This window comes from Podarcis gaigeae (assembly GCF_964106915.1).
Source record: "Podarcis gaigeae genome assembly, chromosome: 12".
Taxonomy (NCBI): Eukaryota; Metazoa; Chordata; class Lepidosauria; order Squamata; family Lacertidae; genus Podarcis; species Podarcis gaigeae.
Window position 1 is genome coordinate 36,584,238 of NC_139688.1, and position 20,548 is coordinate 36,604,785.

The 20,548-nt window shown below is 40.5% G+C and overlaps 2 protein-coding genes across 13 annotated transcripts in view; one reads left to right on the top strand and one right to left on the bottom strand.

The window, feature by feature from the left end:
- Positions 1-9,193, top strand: part of NFE2L3 (NFE2 like bZIP transcription factor 3) — a gene marked incomplete at its 5' end in the record, with an annotated part of 23,075 nt that extends 13,882 nt beyond the window's left edge. The window contains one exon of the mRNA XM_083706210.1: positions 1,395-9,193. Within this exon, the coding sequence (XP_083562336.1) occupies positions 1,395-2,543 (1,149 nt within the window). The 3' untranslated portion in view covers positions 2,544-9,193. The remainder of the gene's footprint in view (positions 1-1,394) is intronic.
- HNRNPA2B1 (heterogeneous nuclear ribonucleoprotein A2/B1) lies at positions 5,636-20,457 on the bottom strand. 12 transcript variants are annotated; one of them, XR_014556839.1, is made up of 13 exons: positions 20,324-20,457; positions 14,222-14,332; positions 12,647-12,793; positions 11,523-11,733; positions 10,555-10,656; positions 10,391-10,471; positions 10,115-10,177; positions 9,297-9,416; positions 8,783-8,905; positions 7,963-8,045; positions 6,894-7,804; positions 6,532-6,636; positions 5,636-5,926 (listed from the first exon to the last, which is right to left on the bottom strand). XR_014556839.1 is itself a non-coding variant. In XM_083706035.1 (11 exons), exons 1-10 carry the CDS (start codon positions 20,351-20,353, stop codon positions 7,984-7,986), a joined length of 1,050 nt encoding a protein of 349 aa, XP_083562161.1. In that variant the 5' UTR covers positions 20,354-20,457; the 3' UTR covers positions 5,636-6,636; positions 7,963-7,983. The 12 variants fall into 12 exon arrangements, 4 of the variants coding, with proteins under 4 accessions (XP_083562161.1, XP_083562164.1, XP_083562163.1 ...); XR_014556842.1 differs by having other exon boundaries at positions 20,315-20,448; XR_014556838.1 differs by lacking the exon at positions 6,894-7,804.
- Positions 20,458-20,548: the final 91 nt, after the last annotated feature.

Genomic DNA, 20,548 nt, shown 5'->3' on the forward strand with positions numbered 1-20,548 from the left:
GGGTCAAATGGAAAAGCCCTGGAGGGCCTCATATTGCCCCAGGTCCTGAGGTTCCTCAGCCCTGATTTAGAAAATACCTGTGGTGTCCTACAAGGCTCATCATAATCACCTGTGTTGTTAATCTTATGTGTGGAATTGTTAAAATGATAACTCTCCTGCCTTTGGACAGCACATTCAACAACATGCTGCCCTCCAAGTCTGTATTTTATTAACGTAAGCACCCAGGAGAAGCTGTATCTATTCTAAACCAAAGTTTGGATAGTAGGGGAAGGTGTGTAGATATTTCTAAATAGATGCAAGTATGTGAGGAACTACCTAGCTAGGGCAAACAGCTGAAGATGCTTTCATTTAATTTCATTATAATCATAGAAGGGTTCCTGAGGGATCATCTAGTCTAACCCCCTGCATTGAAGGAATATGCAGCTATCCCTTATGAGGATTGAACCTGCAACCTTTGCATTCTCAGCACCACACTCGAGCCAGGATGATGGGCCCAATGTTCAAGATGTTTGTTTTGAACCTTTTCAAGCTCTTCTTGCATGCCTCAGTATATCTTTCCCTACATTACCTCCACCCCAATGTTGCATAAGCTCATAATAAAGGTAAAGGTAAAGGTACCCCTGCCCGTACGGGCCAGTCTTGCCAGACTCTGGGGTTGTGCGCCCATCTCACTCAAGAGGCCAGGGGCCAGCGCTGTCCGGAGACACTTCCGGGTCACGTGGCCAGCGTGACATCGCTGCTCTGGCGAGCCAGAGCCGCACACGGAAACGCCGTTTACCTTCCAGCTGGTAAGCGGTCCCTATTTATCTACTTGCACCCGGAGGTGCTTTCGAACTGCTAGGTTGGCAGGCGCTGGGACCGAGCAGCGGGAGCGCACCCCGCCGCAGGGATTCGAACCGCCGACCTTTCGATCGGCAAGTCCTAGGCGCTGAGGCTTTAACCCACAGCGCCACCTGCGTCCCTACCTAAGCTCATAATAATTCTGCCTTAAAAATGGTGAAGACAAGGTGTGGGCTGTGAAACTCGTGCCTCTATGTTGCAATTTTAAGGAAAAACAAATCAAGCTGCTCCTGTTTCAGCAGAGGTGGGTAGTGGTGGTTTTCCAATATTGCAGTAGATAGCAGACAAGCTACTGCATCTTACTGAGTTTTTTTATGTTTTCCTCAATACTCTTTCAGGCTGCCATTTTTAGTGATCACACTCTTTCTGTAACAGCTGGTATTTGCAGAAAGCATTCTCTGTGTTTAAAGTATTGTGGGGGAGGGGGAAATAACACATTTTAAATTATACAAAGGGCTACTGTTGAACTGGCTAGAAACTATTTAACCATAGGGAGCGTTGCAAGGTTTCAACATAACACAGAAAACATATTTCCATTTTGCTCCCTCTTTTAGGAACACTGGTTGGGAAATACTATGCCTGTTATCAACAGCAGAGGTATGAACCTGTCAAACTTCCACAATACAGTTAATTTGACTCAGGCTATTAGCCGTGATGTTAGCCTTCATGATGCTACAATGATGAAATCAGACCACAATACTACAGTAAATGCAGAGAGGAGGAATTTGGAGATATTGGAGACTCTTTCATTAACCGATTCTCACACATCACTAATGAATGGTGTCAACATGCTTGGGGTTTTCACATCTGATAATTGTACGAATCTAACAAACCAGGATTTGTTCTTGAGCCTGGATGGACATGGATTTGAAGCTTCCTGTTTCTTTGAAGAACAGGATTCTGATTCTGGACTGTCTTTGGATTTAAATCATAGCAATTCATCCCTTGCTTTTACCTGTGACAGTGATGCTGAATCTGCCACATACGATGATTTAGTTGTAGGAGGCTGCTGCGTAGACTACAGCAAATGTTACCACACAGATTATCAAAGCAATTATGATCTCAGTGCAGAATTGTTTGTAGATGTGTTGCATGATCACACGTACAGCCAAATCCCACAACAGCTGGCACCCTGTGTGCCAGAAGAATATTACTTCATGTGGCCAGAGAAATCCAATAAAGCCAGAAGTAGAAATGGAGATAACCCAGGAAAAACCCAAAGCCGTGATGAATACCGCGCAGAAGCCCTGAGAATTCCATTCTCTGTAAATGATATTGTGACTCTGCCTGTTGATTCCTTCAATAGCATGTTATCAAAATACTACTTGACAGATAACCAGCTATCACTCATACGTGACATAAGGCGGAGAGGAAAAAATAAAGTCGCTGCTCAAAACTGCCGCAAACGTAAACTAGATGCAATTATGAACCTGGAAGATCAGGTGTGTCACCTTCAGGCACAAAAGGAAAAGCTCAAGAAGGAAAAAGCCCAGTGTAATAGATCAATTAGCAATATAAAACAAAAACTAAATGATCTTTATTGGGACATTTTGAGTAGATTAAGAGATGACCAAGGAAGACCTGTTAACCCAAGCCAATACTCTCTACAGTGTTGTAAAAATGGCAGTGTTTTGGTTGTACCTGGAAAAGCCATCAAACTGGAACTGAAACAAAATAATCCAACCAAAAAAATGGCTAGATAGAAAATATTTCTCTTTAGCTACTGAAATAGAAAGGGATGTTTCTTAATTATTCTAAAATACCGTGACATTCACAGTTAGTTTACACAGGGAAAAATAAAGTTTGGTAAGGATCTACTTTGATTATCCACATTATCAAAATATTTTTAAGACTTGTATACAAAAAAATACTATAAATGAAATGTCCAAGCTCTAGGTCTGTGAACACAGGCCTAATAGAATCAGTTCTTAACTGAAGATTTCTCTTCATCTGAATAAATTATTGGTTAAACCATATTACATAATTTATTCAGCTTTGCTAATCATGCGGGGAGGCAGAGGAGTTCTTGCAACTTAAAACTTCATTCTTTCATAGCCAGAACCAGGCAACAGTTTAAATGCTGAAAATGGCATTGTTATCTTTTATTTATTTTTATTCCTAAATTTAATCTACTGCTTGATTACTTACAATCTGAAGCGGTGTACATAAAGAAATCCACAAGCAATAAAATTACCATAAGACCAAACACTTCCTAAAAATGCCTGTTACAACAAGGAAGTCTGAACGTGCCTGACGTTTCTCAAGGAAGATGCCAGCCTAATCTGTTGCAATTTCCGCAGGCTTGTGCCCACTTCACCAAATACAACTTCTAGTAGTTACAAGCCATGCATCCAAAAAATAGAGAACCACCAGCAAAGACTCTCCCAAAGAACTCAGTGATTGGGCCGGGTTATAATGGATCCGATAGTGTTTAAGAGATCCTACAACTATGTTGCCAAGGGGCTTGTAAATTGTCAGAGCTGTGAGCTTGGTCTGGAAACATTGGCAGCCATTTCAGTGTCCACTGGTATCAATAGCTGCTGACAGACCGAGATGGAGCAGAGCTATCCACTCCCACAAACCTACTTCTGATACAGATCTTCCCTCAGGGCTATCAAAGCCGATTCAGTTCCACAACCATTGCTGCCCACATCCAAGACATGTAAATGTAAACCAGTCCCATAAAATATGTGAAGGTGCTGCATTGGACACACAAACTGCTACACCTATGGCACTACAGAGCAGTGATGTTACCTTTGAAGTGCTGAACTGCTTAGTGTTCAGAGAACCACCCACCACTTCTGGTAGCTAGTCTCTAGATCACCTGCAGTAACAACTCAAGGACACAATGTTGGCTGTGAAGTAGTTCTTTGCAGTCTTCACTGTCACTTGGTAGACAAAACTTTGTGACCTTACAAGTGTTTGATCAGCTTTGAAGTGTTTTCCATAACCTCTGCTCCAGTTGTGTCCCAGCCTCTTTCATTGCCTGCAGCTCCTCAGCAAACCAAGGAGCAGTGCAGGCCCTGGGAATGAATACCCCCATTCCACAATGAGACCAGGGTCTCGAGGATCACTGGCACTATCCACTGGAAAATCCCCAGAGCAGTCAGGAACCTATCTGGTTCCTTTAGTCTCCACAGATGCACCATCCAAATGGGTCCCCCACATTTGCGGTGTTGAGGTTGCTGCCAAAAGTCCAAACTTCACCAGAAAGGGATCTGACCATGACGGGGGTTGTGGACCACCCTTGTATACAATCCTACCCGCTACGTGCAAATACTAAATCATGGGCAAGTCCCGTGAATAACACATTCCCCCCCCCCCCCCCGTTGACACCTTGTCAAACAAGGTTTTTGAAACTCTCTACTAACCTGCTAATCTGGTTTGATAAGGTAGCTATTTGAATGTATGCATCATAAAGGTGTCTTGTCAGTCCAAGCCTATCTTTGCATAAAGTCTTAACCATTTATTTAGGTTCTTGTGTTACTGCCTGCACCATCCCATTAATTTTTACTCAGAAATCTGTGTTGAAAAGGGTTTATGCTCAGGAAAGTATATTTGGGATTGCTGTCTTGATTTGTGTCTTGTACCAAATGTTATACTTGCAGTGTTGTGGAAAACAAATGCAGCCCTATCAATGCATAGAAATGGAAAGTAATCAATAAGATTTGCTTTCCTGCAATTTTACAAGCAAAACAGCAAATTAATTGCCACATGAAATGTAAAATGACCACTTAATTGAATGCATTGAAATGCAAGTAGAGCTTGCACTTTATATAGTTTTGAATGGACCCTGTTAGCATTTGAATGGTCTAAATTATAAACTTTAAATTTATAACTTATTTAAATTGATATTTTATATTTTTACCTTTGTACTGCAGTATAAAGTTTTTCTGTTTGCTTACCGTTGTCATTATTAGTGATTTCTGATACTGTTGCAATTATTTTATTTTGGAGGAACATGCCAATGAGCTTCTGCAATATAACCAGCCATGCATTACACAGTACTCCTGGTGGCAGAGTCCTGGAATAGAAACTTTTCACTCAAGAAGAGCTGCGTTAAATTCGGCTCCCTATTTACAATCAACAAGCACATATGCTTCTAAATAATGAGTGTAACAAATAGTAGAGTAGGTTAACTCTTCCAACACCATGTTCATGCGAAGTTTCTTAAATTAACACACCTTAAGTACACTTTGATTTTGTTTTTAAGAGGGCCAGAGTATTGCCCTTAACCGCAAAAATAAGACATGCCCTTTTGAATAAATCCTAGCTCAGATATGCAAGAATATTCAGACAGAGATCATACGTAGCTTTAAAGAAAACCATGGGCTTTACTGCAAGATATAGTGTTAAAAACAAGATTCACACAGGCAATGTCTTTTTAATGATTTTTCCCAACATTGTGTCAGTGCTTAAGAACTCTCTAAAACGACATTCAAATGACATTCTACTTGTTCAAAGGTGTTGCTGTGCATGCAAGGTTCAGTAGACCCATGAGCATGTTTAGGTCACACTGGGGAATGGAGTGCAGAAAAGCGGTTGACCCACTTAACCAAATACTTCTGCAGATATTGATGTTGTACCCACAGCATATTGATACCTTCCTCTTACTTGCAGCTATCTTTTTTGACTACATGGCCATTGTAAATCAGCACCCAAATTTGATCTAGTCTATGAGATACCATAAAATATGCTGTATGTTCCCTCAAAGAGTTCCTATCTTCTAGACTGAAGTGTCTAGAAGGTTTATATTTTAACTGTATGAAATGTTAAAATGTTATCAGACTAGAAATATTTTTGTATAAAAGTTTATTATCACTTATAAAAAATATGACACAGTATTTGCTGTCTTAAAACATTAATTTTGATTTCCTATTCAGGCTGAATTCTAAGAACAGGTGCTACTATAGTTTTATATATTTTAAAAAGCATTACAATAGGCTGCACTAATATTAATTTAACCTAAAAAGGTTTTATAAAACCAGCAAAACCATCTATTTTGTGATGAGCATAGAAAAATCTTATTTCTTGAAGTTTCTGTGGTTCACCACTTCTTCATTAGTTACCTGCAGCTGGCACCTTCCTGCCAAAGAAAAAGAAAGTATCTGAAGAAGTTTATCATGTATGCTTCTTTGTATCACCTACAGGAAAACTTCAGCAAATGGCTATAATCCAGATGAGGCAAATCAAGACCTTTTAGTGTACAGATTGTACCAGAGACAAACTTTAAAAGACAAATATTTGCGCTGAAAAAGCTGTGGCTGGTATGCCTATGACTACAACGGCAGAATTAAACAATATGCTACTCTTTAAATTGCAGCAACAATACATGGCAAACAATGGCAAAGGAACCTGACATTTAACACATCTTCAACAAATATGCAAAAAAAACAAATTAGCATCCTAGCCAATTCATTTAGCAAGTCATAAAAAATCCACCTCATGTATTATTTTCTTGTATACAACTATCACGCAAGAATGAGTGTTATAAACCAATGAGTAAAATTATTCCTACATTTTAAGTTCTATAAGTATCTTCAGACAACACAGTAGACAATTTTCATAACAATAAGATTTCAGCTGCCCTGAATACCTAAGAGTTCACCATTTTCCTTTAAAGTGTTTATTTTTTAAAAAATTGAAGGATAAAAACATGAAATTGTACCATGTAAGTGAGCTGCAACATACCATTTTAACTAACCATAGCAGGGATGGGACCCTTGCAAAGTTTTAATGGACACTTGGCTGGTTCATTTGCTCAGCAGGTCTATTGCTTGTCCATGGTGCATAAAGCTAGATTCCAGCAGGGGGAAAGATAGGTTAAGCAGCTGAAGTTAAAATAAATGAAAATATAATAGCAAAAACAAAAACCCACATCCCAAGAAACAAACAAAAACAGTAATCTTAATTTTTTCAACCACAATTGTTAACTTGGTTCATTGCTATGTTAAACTAGATAATATACCACTATACTGAAACAGTACACTGTCATATAGTATTAGTTTCTTGTTTTTGGAATATTAAGAAAGGAAAAGTAAATAAGATCTTACCTAAAGAAGTTTAACTGAAGCTTAGAACTATTTTGCTCTACACCCTCAGCTCTCGTTGGCATCCTTATAAAACTACTGTAGTTAAAGCTCTGCAGAAGTACAGCACAGCTTTTTAAGACTGGCTGAACTTAGTGCCGTTCTCAAGAGTTCTCTTGCACTAGACCTGTGTCCCTGGAAGAGTACCTCGCTGGGGATATTTCCTTTCCTTGCCATTGAAGAAGCAGCATCTAAAAGATCTAAAAAGGTGTTTCTCCTTGCAGAGATATCCCTTAAGTTATCTAGGTATTTTAAACCTGGTGATTTACAGAAAACATTATCTGACCACATTTACATGTACAACAATGACTTTGTAGTATTTGTGGGACCTTCTACTACCCACTCCTTGCCTTAATTTACAACGTATTTTAAATAAATCTAAGATTACACAACATTTCCTTTAGAATTATTTTATTAAATCATAAATGTACAACAGCTTCTTAACTCTACACACGCACTTAAATTTTTAAAAGGAAAACGTTATGTCTTATTACACCATGATCCTGGCTAATAGCTTTTCAAAACTTTGAGAAAATTCTTTAAAAAAGGTTTCACATGTCACCTGAAACTTACAAATTTAACATTATCAAAGGAATGCTTCTACACTCTTACAAAGACCACTAGAAAGAAACAACAATTAAAAAGCTAAGAAACTGTCTCAAAGGCATTTTTACAATCCTTCCTCCACAGTAAGGTATGTTATTAAATAATCCAATCCATTCACAAAATGGCTCTCTGCATCTGCTCTGGTGTCTTCTGCCATATCACTGCATATTTATGCATGACTGAGATAAGTTTCCTTAACAATGTTATTCGAAAACCTGAAGCTGTTCTTTTACCTCTGGGCTCATCCTCTCCTATTTATACAGTGAAGCCTGTTTCAACAGAAGTAAAGAGTAAAAAAATAGGTTATGAAGTTATCCATCTACCCAATTTCTTTTTTAAAGGAAAGATAATATCCTAAAAAGCTTTTACCCCTGCAGCTAAAGTCAAGAAACACTGCAATTTTAGCATTTTAAAAATGTACACTCACCCATGAAAAGCTTACAGAAGATCAGTAACGGCTCCGCCCTCCATATCCCCCACTTCCTCCACTTCCTCCAGGACCATAGTTTCCTGTATTGTTAAAATGGAAAGCATAAAATTAACACAGATGAACAGCAATTCTCAAGCTTCATCAAAATCTTACTTTTAAACTGCAATCACCCAAATTGCTCAATTCTACAGTCAATTAGTGCTCTCAACATCTTTCAATCAAAATTGACATCAAAGTAGATCACCAGATCTAATTAAATCTACAAACATTCCTGTCTTAGAACTGTGTCAACAGGGGGAGGTGGTAGCTGCCCTTTTCAAGGAGACACAGATCGATCTGTACAACATGTATGCCAGGCTTTCACAACCTGACCAACTCCCACTTGTTTAGGAGTCCCAGTAGCCCAGGCCAGTATGACTAATTAAAGGGGATGGGGGAAGTTGTAGTTTAAAGACTGATGTATGCAAATGGTGAGAGATTCCTCATTATGCTACAATTTGGAATGACCACAACTAGGCCTCCAGAAAGGGTTGTGCAGGTAGGAATAGGTTTGATTCTTAATTGCTGGGTCACCGGGGGGCAGTCCACTTCAATTGCAAGTTACCTCTTTACTTTCTATGTATATACAGCTTTCACGCCTAATGGGAAAAATAAAGCACTACAATGGGAGTGGGTTGCAGGGTGCAAACCCTCCCACTATCACTCACCAGTGTGCTATTAGGAAAAGATAGCAATGACCCTCTTCCTCTCCTAAAGGGAAATCCAGGATTTGTGGGAAGGGGGGGTAGATACTTTTCTATTTCACTTTTCGTATTACCTCCACCATATGGTCCTCCCATGTTCCTGCTTCCACCAAAATTTCCACTCTTCATTGGACCATAGTTTGAGGGCTGTTGGTTGTAGTTTCCAAAATCATTGTAATTTCCTCCTCCATAATTGCCTGAATCAATAAAAAGTTTATGCTGAATAATCAAAATGCTAGCTTTGAATATAGAATATCACAAAAAACATACCTTCAACTTATATAGAACGCTGTTGGCCATCACATGGACTGCAATGTTTCTTTAATACTCTACTATCAGCCTTTAGATCAGCCGTGATAAACACATTTTTAGACCTTGTAGTTATCAAACTTCAGAACACCTTTTGTGTTCCAGTTTCAAGAGCAATGTATTTTTATCTTGCCTTTCAGGCAATTATTATCCCCCACAGCACCCCAAATAATTTTTTAGTAAAAAGACATACTCTGCCACCACAAATACGATTGAATTCCTTCCACAATAGAGAGGACTAAAGCTAAGGCCCAGTGTTCTAATTCCTTTCAACATTACCTCCTCCGTAGTTGTCATAGCCACCTCCATAGCCCCCACCCTGGTTGCCATATCCAGGTCCTCCACCACCATATCCTCCTCTTCCTCCGCCATAACCAGGACTGCCTCCAAAATTGCCACCTATTGTAAAACAAGTCTCAGTAAACATGCAGAAAAAACATGCAGCTTATATCAGAGTTGAACTTATATTTCATATAGAGTATTATGGCTACAACCATATCCTTTTAAAGAAATAATATGCATGTAGCAGACTATGAATTTGCTTGGAAAGAGACTTTTATACCACACGATTCTCCTCTATAAAGCAATGTGTCACATAGTGTGGGGGCTGCTGCTTGACAAAAACCTAATCAATAGAAACATCAATATATGCTGCTATCCTGCAAGCCACTTGATAAAATTTTACTCATGTATTTGCACTTTGCAATAATAGAATTATGCGCATGTCTTGAAATCAAACCATAAAGCCACATCTGGTGCTTACAAAGGCACATGGCTTTGCAAGTGCTGATAATCAACAATGCTTGCCAAGGTGCAATACACACACGTATGTGGAAGCCTCATGGGCCTTATTAGGTCTGGAGGCCAGAGGTCCTCCATCACTGATTTGGAGGAATGATTTGGTTCCAAAAGAAAACTATTTGAATTACAGCATATTTATATGGTTGACAATGGATTACGGGCATATGATAGCAATTACATTGATTTTGAGTATTTTTAGACCCAATTGGACCATAAAGAAAATTTAATTGCTTATACCATTTCCACTAGAGCATACATACATACTATGTCTTCCTAAGCAAATTAAAGAGACTAACCTCCTGGTCCCCCGCCATATCCATTATATCCATCACCAAATCCACGACCGCCTCCATAGCCATCTGTTAAAAATAAAGTTTTTCCTATTAGTTTACCTAGTGCAAAAAATGAAAACATTAAGGGTTGCTGGTCATATCATATTCAAATAAGGAAAAGGAAGACTACCGTAACAGTGTTCTTATTTTTATGGAACTCCGGGACATAAAAACTTTAACAGATTAGTCTACATGGGCTTATTTAGTGCTTTGCAAAGATCACAGGATAAAATGACTTACCAGATCCACCTCTGAAGTTACTTCCAGGTCCAGGTCCAAAGTTTCCACCACCTCCACGCGAGTCTCCGAAGCCAAAGTTACCTAAAAGTGTTCATCAGCTTAAGTTAACTACAATACTATTTCCAAAATATCTAATGTAAATACGATGCAATTTGCAAACATACCTCCTCGTCCACTCCTTGAGCTCTGAACCTCTTGCATTTCTTGTCTAGATAAAGCTTTTCTTACTTCTGCATTATGACCATTGATAGTATGGTATTTCTGCACTGTGTTCACAAAAGATGGTGGGGGAAAATAAACAAATGATACAACCTTCAATCTTATCCCTCACAGCAGTTTCAGTTCAAAATTTGAGAAAACATTAATGAAGACTGCAACACTGGTGAAATTCAATTTTATACACTGACTTTCTACACTTGTACAAAATGTAAACCTGACCCAGAAATAATTCTATGTATGCCTACTCAGAAATCCCACTCTTCATTCATGCTTACTCCCAGAAATAAAAGATTGCAGCCAGGCTTCTACATTTTTGTTCAGTGTGCTTAACAAGGTTGAAATAGCCACTGCCTTCTGGAGAAGTTGCAGCTGCAGATGTAGACAATCGTCCTAGCAGTTGTGTGGAGATCCTTGCCACTCTCAATCTCTGAGGTTCAAAGGAAAGTTAGGGGTTGCTTGGCCCAGAATTAAAGGGAAATGATGAGATTACTTGCTCAACATGCATCCTTTTCCTGCTAGAGGTAGGAGAGCCCAGTTCTAGTTTGTTGTTCAGCAGGCAGTGAATACCTTCAACAAGAAAGGTGTGCATGGTCCCCATGACACCTTCCTGCAGGAAAGTGGAAGATGTTCTTGCCACTGCTCAGCAGAAGAGATCCAAATACCTCTGCCATATCACAATCTGGCAAGCAACACTGATTAGTTGGCTACCAAGGCCAGCTTAAAACAGTGGCAACCATTTTCTTGCACTTGGTATGCAATTTACATACATGCATGTAAGAAATGGCAACCTGCAGTGGTTGCACTGCATCCTGAAATGACTTGCTTGCTGATACAGTGATATATAGAACCAGGCCCAAACACGGGTACATAAAACACGTAACAGTTACAAAGATTGTTAATAATATTTACTTACATACAATTTTATCCACTGGATCATGGTCATCAAAAGTTACAAATCCAAAGCCCCTCTTTTTACCAGATTGTCTGTCTGTAATTATTTCAATTGTGTCGATTTTTCCATATTCCGAGAAGTAGTCTCTAAGGTGATGTTCCTCAGTATCTTCTTTAATTCCACCAACAAACAATTTTTTCACAGTTACATGAGCTCCAGGTTTTCCAGATTCCTTGAAAAATAAGTTTAGCAAAACTGCCTAGTTAATTGTTGGTCAAACAAAAAACAAAACTCTGAATTTCTAGTTGCTGGTGTTAACGAATAACTAAAAATGTGAAAACTGGCCATTTCCATTTCTGCTGCATTAAATAAACATCAGAAAACTTTAATAATCGTGTAGGAAACTAACACCTTAAGCAGTATTTATTTCAGGAACGTTTCAGCAGTTGTCTTTTTCTGTTATCGCTATGGCCTATAATTTTGGCAAAGTGTAACATTCATAAACACTTTAAGAATGCTCAGATCACTTCACGTACATTAGCATGTTGCAATGCTGAGAATAATCCTGTAAAATTGTTTTATTATTCCCATATATTGGGGTTTGAGTGGCTTGAGTTCACAGCAGAGGCAAGACTTGAACTAGGAGTTTCCCCATTTGTAACAGTTTGAGGCAATATGCCATGCCAACACTCAGTTTCTATCATCAAATATATTAACTTTAGATCCCTGGCTTTTGTTGTACGATCACATAATCACAGAATTGAAAGGACCCCTGAGGATAATCTAGTCCAGGTCATTGCAGTGCAGGAATATGCAGCTGCCCCATCCAGGGATCAAACATGCGAACCTTGGCATTACGAACACCATGCTGTAACCAACTGAGCTTTTTCCTCAGTTGCATGCTGCCAACATTCAATTAACTGCTTGAGACCTGCCACAGAAGTCACTGCATGAAATCCATACCTCAGCACAGGTTAAGGAAGTATTGCTAAATGGGTCTAGCCCATTGAGCATGTATGTCCTCCAAGTTGCAGTATTTTACACCCAGCAGCAAAAACATTTTCTGAATAATATAAACTTGTCTGCTTTAAGAGACATAGATAAGAGATAAAAATATCTCAAATTTAAAACAGAACAAAACTTACCTCCCTGGCTACAGCTCTTTTCGGCTCAACTACTCTTCCATCAATGGAATGAGGTCTGGCAGCCATTGCTGCATCAACTTCAGCCATGGAAGAGAATGTTACAAAACCAAATCCTCGTGAGCGTTTGCTTGCAGGGTCTCTCATAACCTACAAGATGAAGGTTGTGCATTTCAACTATTAAGTTCTAAATTACAATTATTGCCACACACATTTTGCTATCAGCAATAATTCTGTTTAGCAATTACTTTTCTAAGCAGTTGCTAAGAAGAAATACAACTGTACCCTAAAGAATGTAGTTTAAGAATTGAAGTCTGAACAAATAACCGAGGGAAAGAATTTGGAAACTATCAAAGGCTGTCAATGAATAGTACTGCTGCTAACAGGGATTGCTAATCTATAGCTCTCCATGTTACTGGACTTAAACTCTCTTCAACTCCAGCTAGCATGGTCAATGGTCAGGGATAATGCAAATTGTAGTTTAACAATATCTGGAAGGCCACAGGTTCCTCATCCCTTGACCAACAACATGGTGTGCTGCAAAAATAAAGTATTTGTCAAGATGGCAAAGATGGCTGCTGTGGCTCAGAAAAACAACCAATACACACAACACCCATCTGAAATGGCAAAAAATAATAATGAGGAAACATTTCCTCTTCCAGAATACGTACTTTTTAAAAGAGCATTTTAAAATAAAATTAATGGCCAGCTGACATTGCTGAAAATCTTTGATCAATAACTCAAAAGATAATGATATGAATTGTGGTAACATTGGTAAACAAGTGTAACATAGGTACAAAAAAGAAACACTAACATACCCAATGGCACAATTTTATAGTTCTAATTCTACGTGGACATGGGTTTATATTTATATATTTATAAAATGTCTTGTCATACTACATGGCACCCATGAAAACTTTTAGAAAGTAGACAGCAACGTGGCACAGAGTGTAAAGTTCTAAGAAAATACAGTTAACATCTCGATGGGAACTCCAAAATAGGTGTTTGCATCCCACCCCTATATTTTAAGTTATACACAATATATTTCATGAAAGAGGAATTATAGGCTTCATAAAAAGTGATGACTGAATGTTTCAATTTTCTGATTTTAAAAATCACAATCTATGTTAATCAATGGCTAAATCAGGAAAGCTTACTGACATTAACCTGTCACTACCCAAAAATAACATTTTCTATTTGTGTTATTAAGAGAGATTCTAGACTGAAAGCTAAAAATAGTATACAAGCACCATTAGCTGCAAGGAAGAACTAAACTTCTTAATCTCAGAAAAGATGCAATTGTTCTTATGGGTGATCAATGTCTATTAACCATTGAAGAGTGCATCTCACACTTCAGCACAAAGGAAACAGAAGTCTGCTCTTCTAGACAAATCTGAAGACAGTTATGGCTGCTAATGAACCAAACATGGTTTCATCCTGCATCCTGTCTTCCAGTGCATCTGGGTTCAAAGAGGACCAGACTAGGAACCAGAATATATTGCCTATTTTTTCCAGATTAATTTCCCCCCATACCCAAAGCTATCTAAAATCAAACAAAGATTAATGCACACAACTTACCACACAATCCGTTAACTTTCCCCATTGCTCATAGTAGTTTCTCAAACTTTCTTCTGTGGTTTCGAAGCTTAAGCCACCAATGAATAGTTTGCGGAACTGCTCTTTTTCCCTCTAATTCAAAGGAGAGAAAAAATAGTAATATAGCATACAATTTCTTCCTAAACACATACTAGATTTTATATATCCAATAATAACTGAGGCACTATCTTTTCTATTTGGGTCAAGCACTTCAGTTGGAAAAAATATAAAAAATACATAATCTAGGTTTTATGTTTGTCAGGAAACAACTGAGAAAAGCCTTTTTGAACTTAATGTCTACCAAAGAAACCCAGGATTTAATACAAACTGGAAAATAGTCGTAGCTAATCTTTTTGATTCTTTACAGCAGGGGGAGGATGTTGAGCTGAGAATCGTGCAAGATTTTCCAGATATGTGAACCTATAGACCTCACAATTTAACATCCTGATAATATGGCTTCAAGCAGAAATTCTACTCTGGAACACACACACTATGTCATTTGTGGCAAATAAAAATCTCATCAAAACCAACCAGGTGAACTCTAACAATGTACAGTGGTACCTTGGTTCTCAAATGCCTTGGTACTCAAACAACTTGGAACCCAAACACTGCAAACTGGGAAGTAAGTGTTCCAGTTTGCGAACTTTTTTCCTAAGCCAAACTGCAATAAAAAACACTGCCAGTTTCTTCTCTACTCTTTTTCAAAGTCTGCAACATAGTTGCACATTACAAACCTCTACACATGGTATTGTGTTTCTATGTATGCTAGTCCAACAATTATTATGTGGATATTTAGTATACAAGCTGTTAGTTCAGGGGTTCTTTCTATCCTTATGGCCCACTTTAGAGGGCAAAATGGTGAAAAACAAACAGTCACAAGATGGATCAAGCTTGTTTTTTTCCAGCTCTGGAGGCTAGGACCTGAAACCAAAGCAATGGATTCAAGTTACAAAAAATGAGATTCTGACTAAACATCAGGAAGAACTGAGAGCAAGAGTAGTTGATAATGGACTCACACAAGAGGTGGTGGACTCTTCTTCCCTAGATGTTTTTAAGCAGATGTTGATTGCTATCTGTCCTGTATGATTTAGTTGCAGGGGGTTGGACTAGATGACCCTTGTGGTTCCTTCCAACTCTACAATTCAATGATTCTAAGAGGTTGCCATAATCAACTGGCAATTACTGACATCACTATTTACTTACATATGATCCCTCTTGATAATTGCCATACTTTTTGACACAGTAATTTCCTTGTGGCATTGAGTTCCATAGTTCAGCTTTCCTCAAGTCAAAAACACTGGCTCTGGAGGTGACATGCCCTAGCATTCCCATTTTAGGCAGAATTTGCTAATCTAGAATCTCTAAAACAGAGCCACATTAGTTTGTATCTCCTGGCCCCCAAAAAGATGCCTCTCAAAGTATTCATCTATCCATCAGTTTGTAGAGAAGAATAGTATTGTTATTTCATTACTTCTCCTTGCTCTATAAACCTTTACTTCCTCCAACACTAGCTTCCTTCTCTAATCACCATGCTGTCTGTTCCCAAATTAATAAATATTACCCCACTCTTCTTTCATTTCCAGGCCATCTTTACTCAATTCAGGGAGGTGATTAATGCCTTCTTGTGAAAGGGGTGGTCCCTACCTGCTTGAAGGAAGGAGTGGCAAGACCACTCCTTAATATGCCCTCCCTGGAATCAGAAAATCTAAGTAATTACTGGTCAGCTACAAATATCCCCTTCTTGGGCAAGGTTCTTGAGTTGGTGGTTGCAGACCAGATCCTGGCACTCTTGGAGGAAACTGATTTTCCAGATTCATGTCAATCAGCATTTAGGCCCACTTTCAGCAAAGAAATTACTTTTGTTGCTCTGTATGATCTCTGTCAGGATAGGAGATATGCATCCGTTAATTTGCCTTCACCTCTCAGTGGCTTTCAGTACCATCAACCACGGTATCCTTGAGTGAAAGTCCAGGATGGGGGTAGCTCGCGCCCAGTGGTTCTGGTCGTACTTGGATGATAATTTCCAAAAGGTTATGCTTGGGGAGAGCTCTTCAGCCCCATGGAGCTTCAATGTGGGGTTCCTTGGGGTTCAATTTTATCCACTATACTGTTTTATAAACATCTACAGCACATGAAACTGCTGAGTGGGGTTATCCAGAGCTTTGTAGTTCATTGCCAGCAATATGCTGCTGGCGCAGCCTCAAGGACTGACTCTTGCCTATGAACCAACCTAAGCCTTACAATAACATCTCAGGCCCTTCTTTGTGTGCCTCCTCCATGAGGTCATAGAATGATGGAACTATAGTTGGAAGGAATCCCAGGGGTCATCTCATCCAATCTCCTGCAATGCCGGAAATTACAGCTAAACAATCTCTGACAAGAGGACCACCCAACCATTCTTTGAAAACTTCCAACCATCTTTTGAAGGGCGGCAACACAAGAATAGACCATGGTTCCCCATTTGTGGTATTCTCTCCCCAATGAGGCTCGCCTGGTGCCTCATTACATATCTTTAGGCACCAGGCAAATACGATTCTCTGTAACCAGGCATTTGGCTGATTGAACATTCCGTGGCCTTTTTAAATGTGTTTCGTATGAAGGTTATTTATTTGTTTTTATTCTTGTTTGATTATGTACATTGTGCTCTGGTTTTGTATTGTTATGCTGTGAACTGCCTATGATTGTCAGATGAAGGGCCATATACAAATTTAAAATAAACTTCCTCCACCTACATGTGTACATGCACACAAGGCAGCTGTCCAGTTCCTAAAGCCAGTACAGTCATACCTCACGATAAATATGCTTCAGGGTAAGTATTTTCGGGTTGTGCTCTGCGGCGACCTAGAAGTAACAGAGCGTGTTACTTCTGGGTTTCGCCACTCGGGCATGTGCAAAGTCAAAATGACATCACGCACATGCGGCGAAACGCAACTGGCGCATCTTACGTTGTGTTCAGGATGCAAACAGGGCTCCAGAACGGATCCCATTCACATCCCGAGGTACCACTGTATGTTATTCTGAGATAGAGTGAAGTGTTATTCTATTAAAAGCTTCTGGAGAGGCTTCCTAACTCATAACTTTGGGGGGGCATGCTTAGAGGAGCCAAGAATGCACAGGAACATCCCAGAGGTGCTTCCTTTCCTCTCAATCCCAATACAACTGCCCATTTTTCCTCCTGCCTTCCAATTTTTCTCCTCCCCTCACAGTTGGCCAGCCACATTGATATCTATTTACCCTTTCCTCCCTTCTACCTGATGCCACTCTCCCCATATGCCTATTACTGTGCGCGTGGGGACCTGCTGTTGAGAAAAAGTGAATGTATGAGAAGGCACTGTCCAGCTTCTTGAAAGGAGGCTGAGGCCCATCAATAATCCATGTCCACAGCTTGAGAAATATACTGTTTTTTCTTTTTACCACCACTACCCAAATTTAAGGCACAGAAATGTGCATAAGAACACCATAGCCAAGAATTAAGATACAAGGAGAAGATTGCCTGTATATCAGTTTTCCAGAGTACAGTACTGTATTCTCTACACAGTATTCCTCAGCAGAAAACAGAATTTGAAATGAAAATTTTCAGATTGTATGTGAGGAAAAGTTATATTTTATATGTATGTTTCTTCCTGAGAGCACTGTTGAGCATAAGCCAGTTTAAAACAGCAACCATGTTTAATTCATACTAAAATAAATCATAACTATAGTGGAAAAGTTGCCATAAAATAAGAGATGATAATTTCAACAAATTTGTAGGCCAAATAACCAGCTGAGCAGAAAAACAGCATTATAGTCAGCCCCATATCCTTTTCAGAAAATGTGGACCATTTTCAGTTCTTGGTGTGTTTCAAAGACCCCACAAGCAAGAAAAATTTTATTACTGTTAAGATAACTGTGTTTTTCATACTTTTAAAGCTTTACCACACTTTGGTTTTACAACATAATAGAAGTTGACAAAATATTCTAGACTGATCGGAAAATAAAGGAGTTAATTTGAATCTACTATGCATTCCCCACATCTACTATGCATTCCCCACAAAAGCATGTTTATCGACTTGTCCTCAAGTCTAACAGGGTTGAGAAACAAGGGTTGTCCAAGCAGTTTGCTGGTCAGACCTAGAAAGGTCGCCATGGGGATTTAACATTACTACTGACTCAAACCAATAGCAGTCTGGAATTACTTTAAATAAGAAATGTAGCCCTGTACCTAATAACTGCAACTAATGGCACTGGATATTGGCAGGGAGTGTGCACTACTAACACCTACCTTTTAAGATTCTACTACACTCCCGGAAATACTATTTTAAAAGTTCCCGAGGCATACTAACGTTATTTGTTAAGTGCGATACGGCCCCGCGCTTCAAGACCCAAAGGTTCAAGGAAGTAAGCGGCAACATGTCTGCTGTGGCATACTCTTTTGATTTATCGACTTTAACATAACGATCTGAAACACCTGATGAAGGCAGACGCGAGTTTATAAGCCTTGCTCACCCTTCAAGAACTTAAGAATGCCATAGGGTTGGCTGCGCCTCCGCCGCTCCAGCGAGGATGGCTCCGCCATGTGACGGCTCCGAGAACCCGAGGTGCACAGCGGGCTGAGAGAAAATGGCGCCGAGCACCATCGGGAGGGGGCTCGTTCCCAGAAGGCCAAGAAAGGCTACAGCATTCCGCTCTGCTGCGCACGCGCGCTCCCCTCCCCATCAGATTAGGGAGGAGGGCGAGGGAACCCGCCTTTTGTCTTTACTCGCTCCTACACTTCGTACGCTTTCGCTCCCTCCTTTCCGTACTATACATACGGCTCAGTCCTTTTCCGGCAGACTGGAAATGGAAAAAAACTTCTGACCTCCATAATTCTCCCTAGTCCTATGTGGGGGGATCCCCAACTTGTCGTAGCTACTTAGCCGCCACAGCCTCCCCCCCGCCGCCTCCTCAAGTGCTGCCGTCCCTTCCAGAACCTTCCACACTAACGTCTTCAGCCTAGCAGGCAACAAGCGCCGCCAACTGCGCCACCAAGTGTTTTCCAGTTAACGGACTCTGCGTCATCTCAAGTATCTACGCTACTGGCGTATTGTGCCGCAGTTAGTTCCCGCACTAGTCGACACCATTGCACCGCAATCCTTTCCACGCAAACTGAGCTTTAGGTTTCTCCCGCTAACGTAACGGAGCTACGTGCTTTGCGTAACGCGGTTGGAGAATGCGATCCCGTCTTTCTGGTAATGGCGGACCTCATTCTTACGTAGTTAAAAATTCACACATCCTTGCCGCCCCAGGATTTTGGTTTTTTTTAATACGCGAAACCACAAAATTGGCGCGACGTAATAACGAATCGACCACTCTTCCATATTGTACTGCTTTTTGCTTAAACCCTCATTAACCTGAGGTAACGCAAAAGCCGTTTAATATGGCGAGAGATGTTTTTGAAAGGGACACCCAAAATGCGCATCGTCATCTCCAGCGAGGCTATCGACTGTTTCCGGACGCAGCCGGCGACGTCCGGCTTTGGCCGAAGAGTACTCGAACCTCGAAAAAGCGCCTTCGATAATTTCCGGAAAGAACCGAAGGCAACAAAAGCCCACCCATTGCTGTAGTCCGGAAATTGCCGAAGATCCACGAAAACTAATAATCGCGCCAAAAAAAAATTGGGGAGTATAATTAACCAAGGCCCCATCCACCCCGCTTTCTATCTTCTATCAGCTTAGCTAGCAGTAACCTAGCGGCGCAAACGGTATAAAAGTGTGCGCTTTCTCCTCCCGCCCCCTCAAGCGCTTCCTTTGTCGCTTGGGGAAAATAAAAGCCCAACATATTCAAGTTCAGTGCTGTATTAAATAGGTCCTGGCAAAAATATCTTCCGTGAGCGAGCGGCTGACGGCACCCGCCATTAGGCGCCTCCTGAGCCCCTTCAAAAAACAACCCACGGGACCATATCGAACACCTTTTCCCAGTACCCGCCATTTACACCCCACCCCTGCGCCCTCTCTAGCGCCTTGGCTTTCCAGGAGGCTCGCCCGCCCGCCCGCCATCCCCATAAGGACACAATGAGTGGAAAAAGGTCGGCCATTACTGAGCCACGCCGTCCGTTACCTCACTCACCCAGTCGCTCTCCCGGTCTCCGCGAGGCATTTTCGGCCGGTTGAGGAAGCAAAGAAAAGCAAGGGAGGAGGCGAAAGGGTCTTTTAAAAAAAAATAAAAATCGCTGCGGTTTTTTTTCTGAGGCGAGCCCCCCTCAGCAGGCAGGCAGGCAAGCAGGCGCGGTGGCGGCGGCGGCGGCAGCAATGGAAGTGTGTGAAGCGGCTAACGACTGCGCGGGCGGCGGCG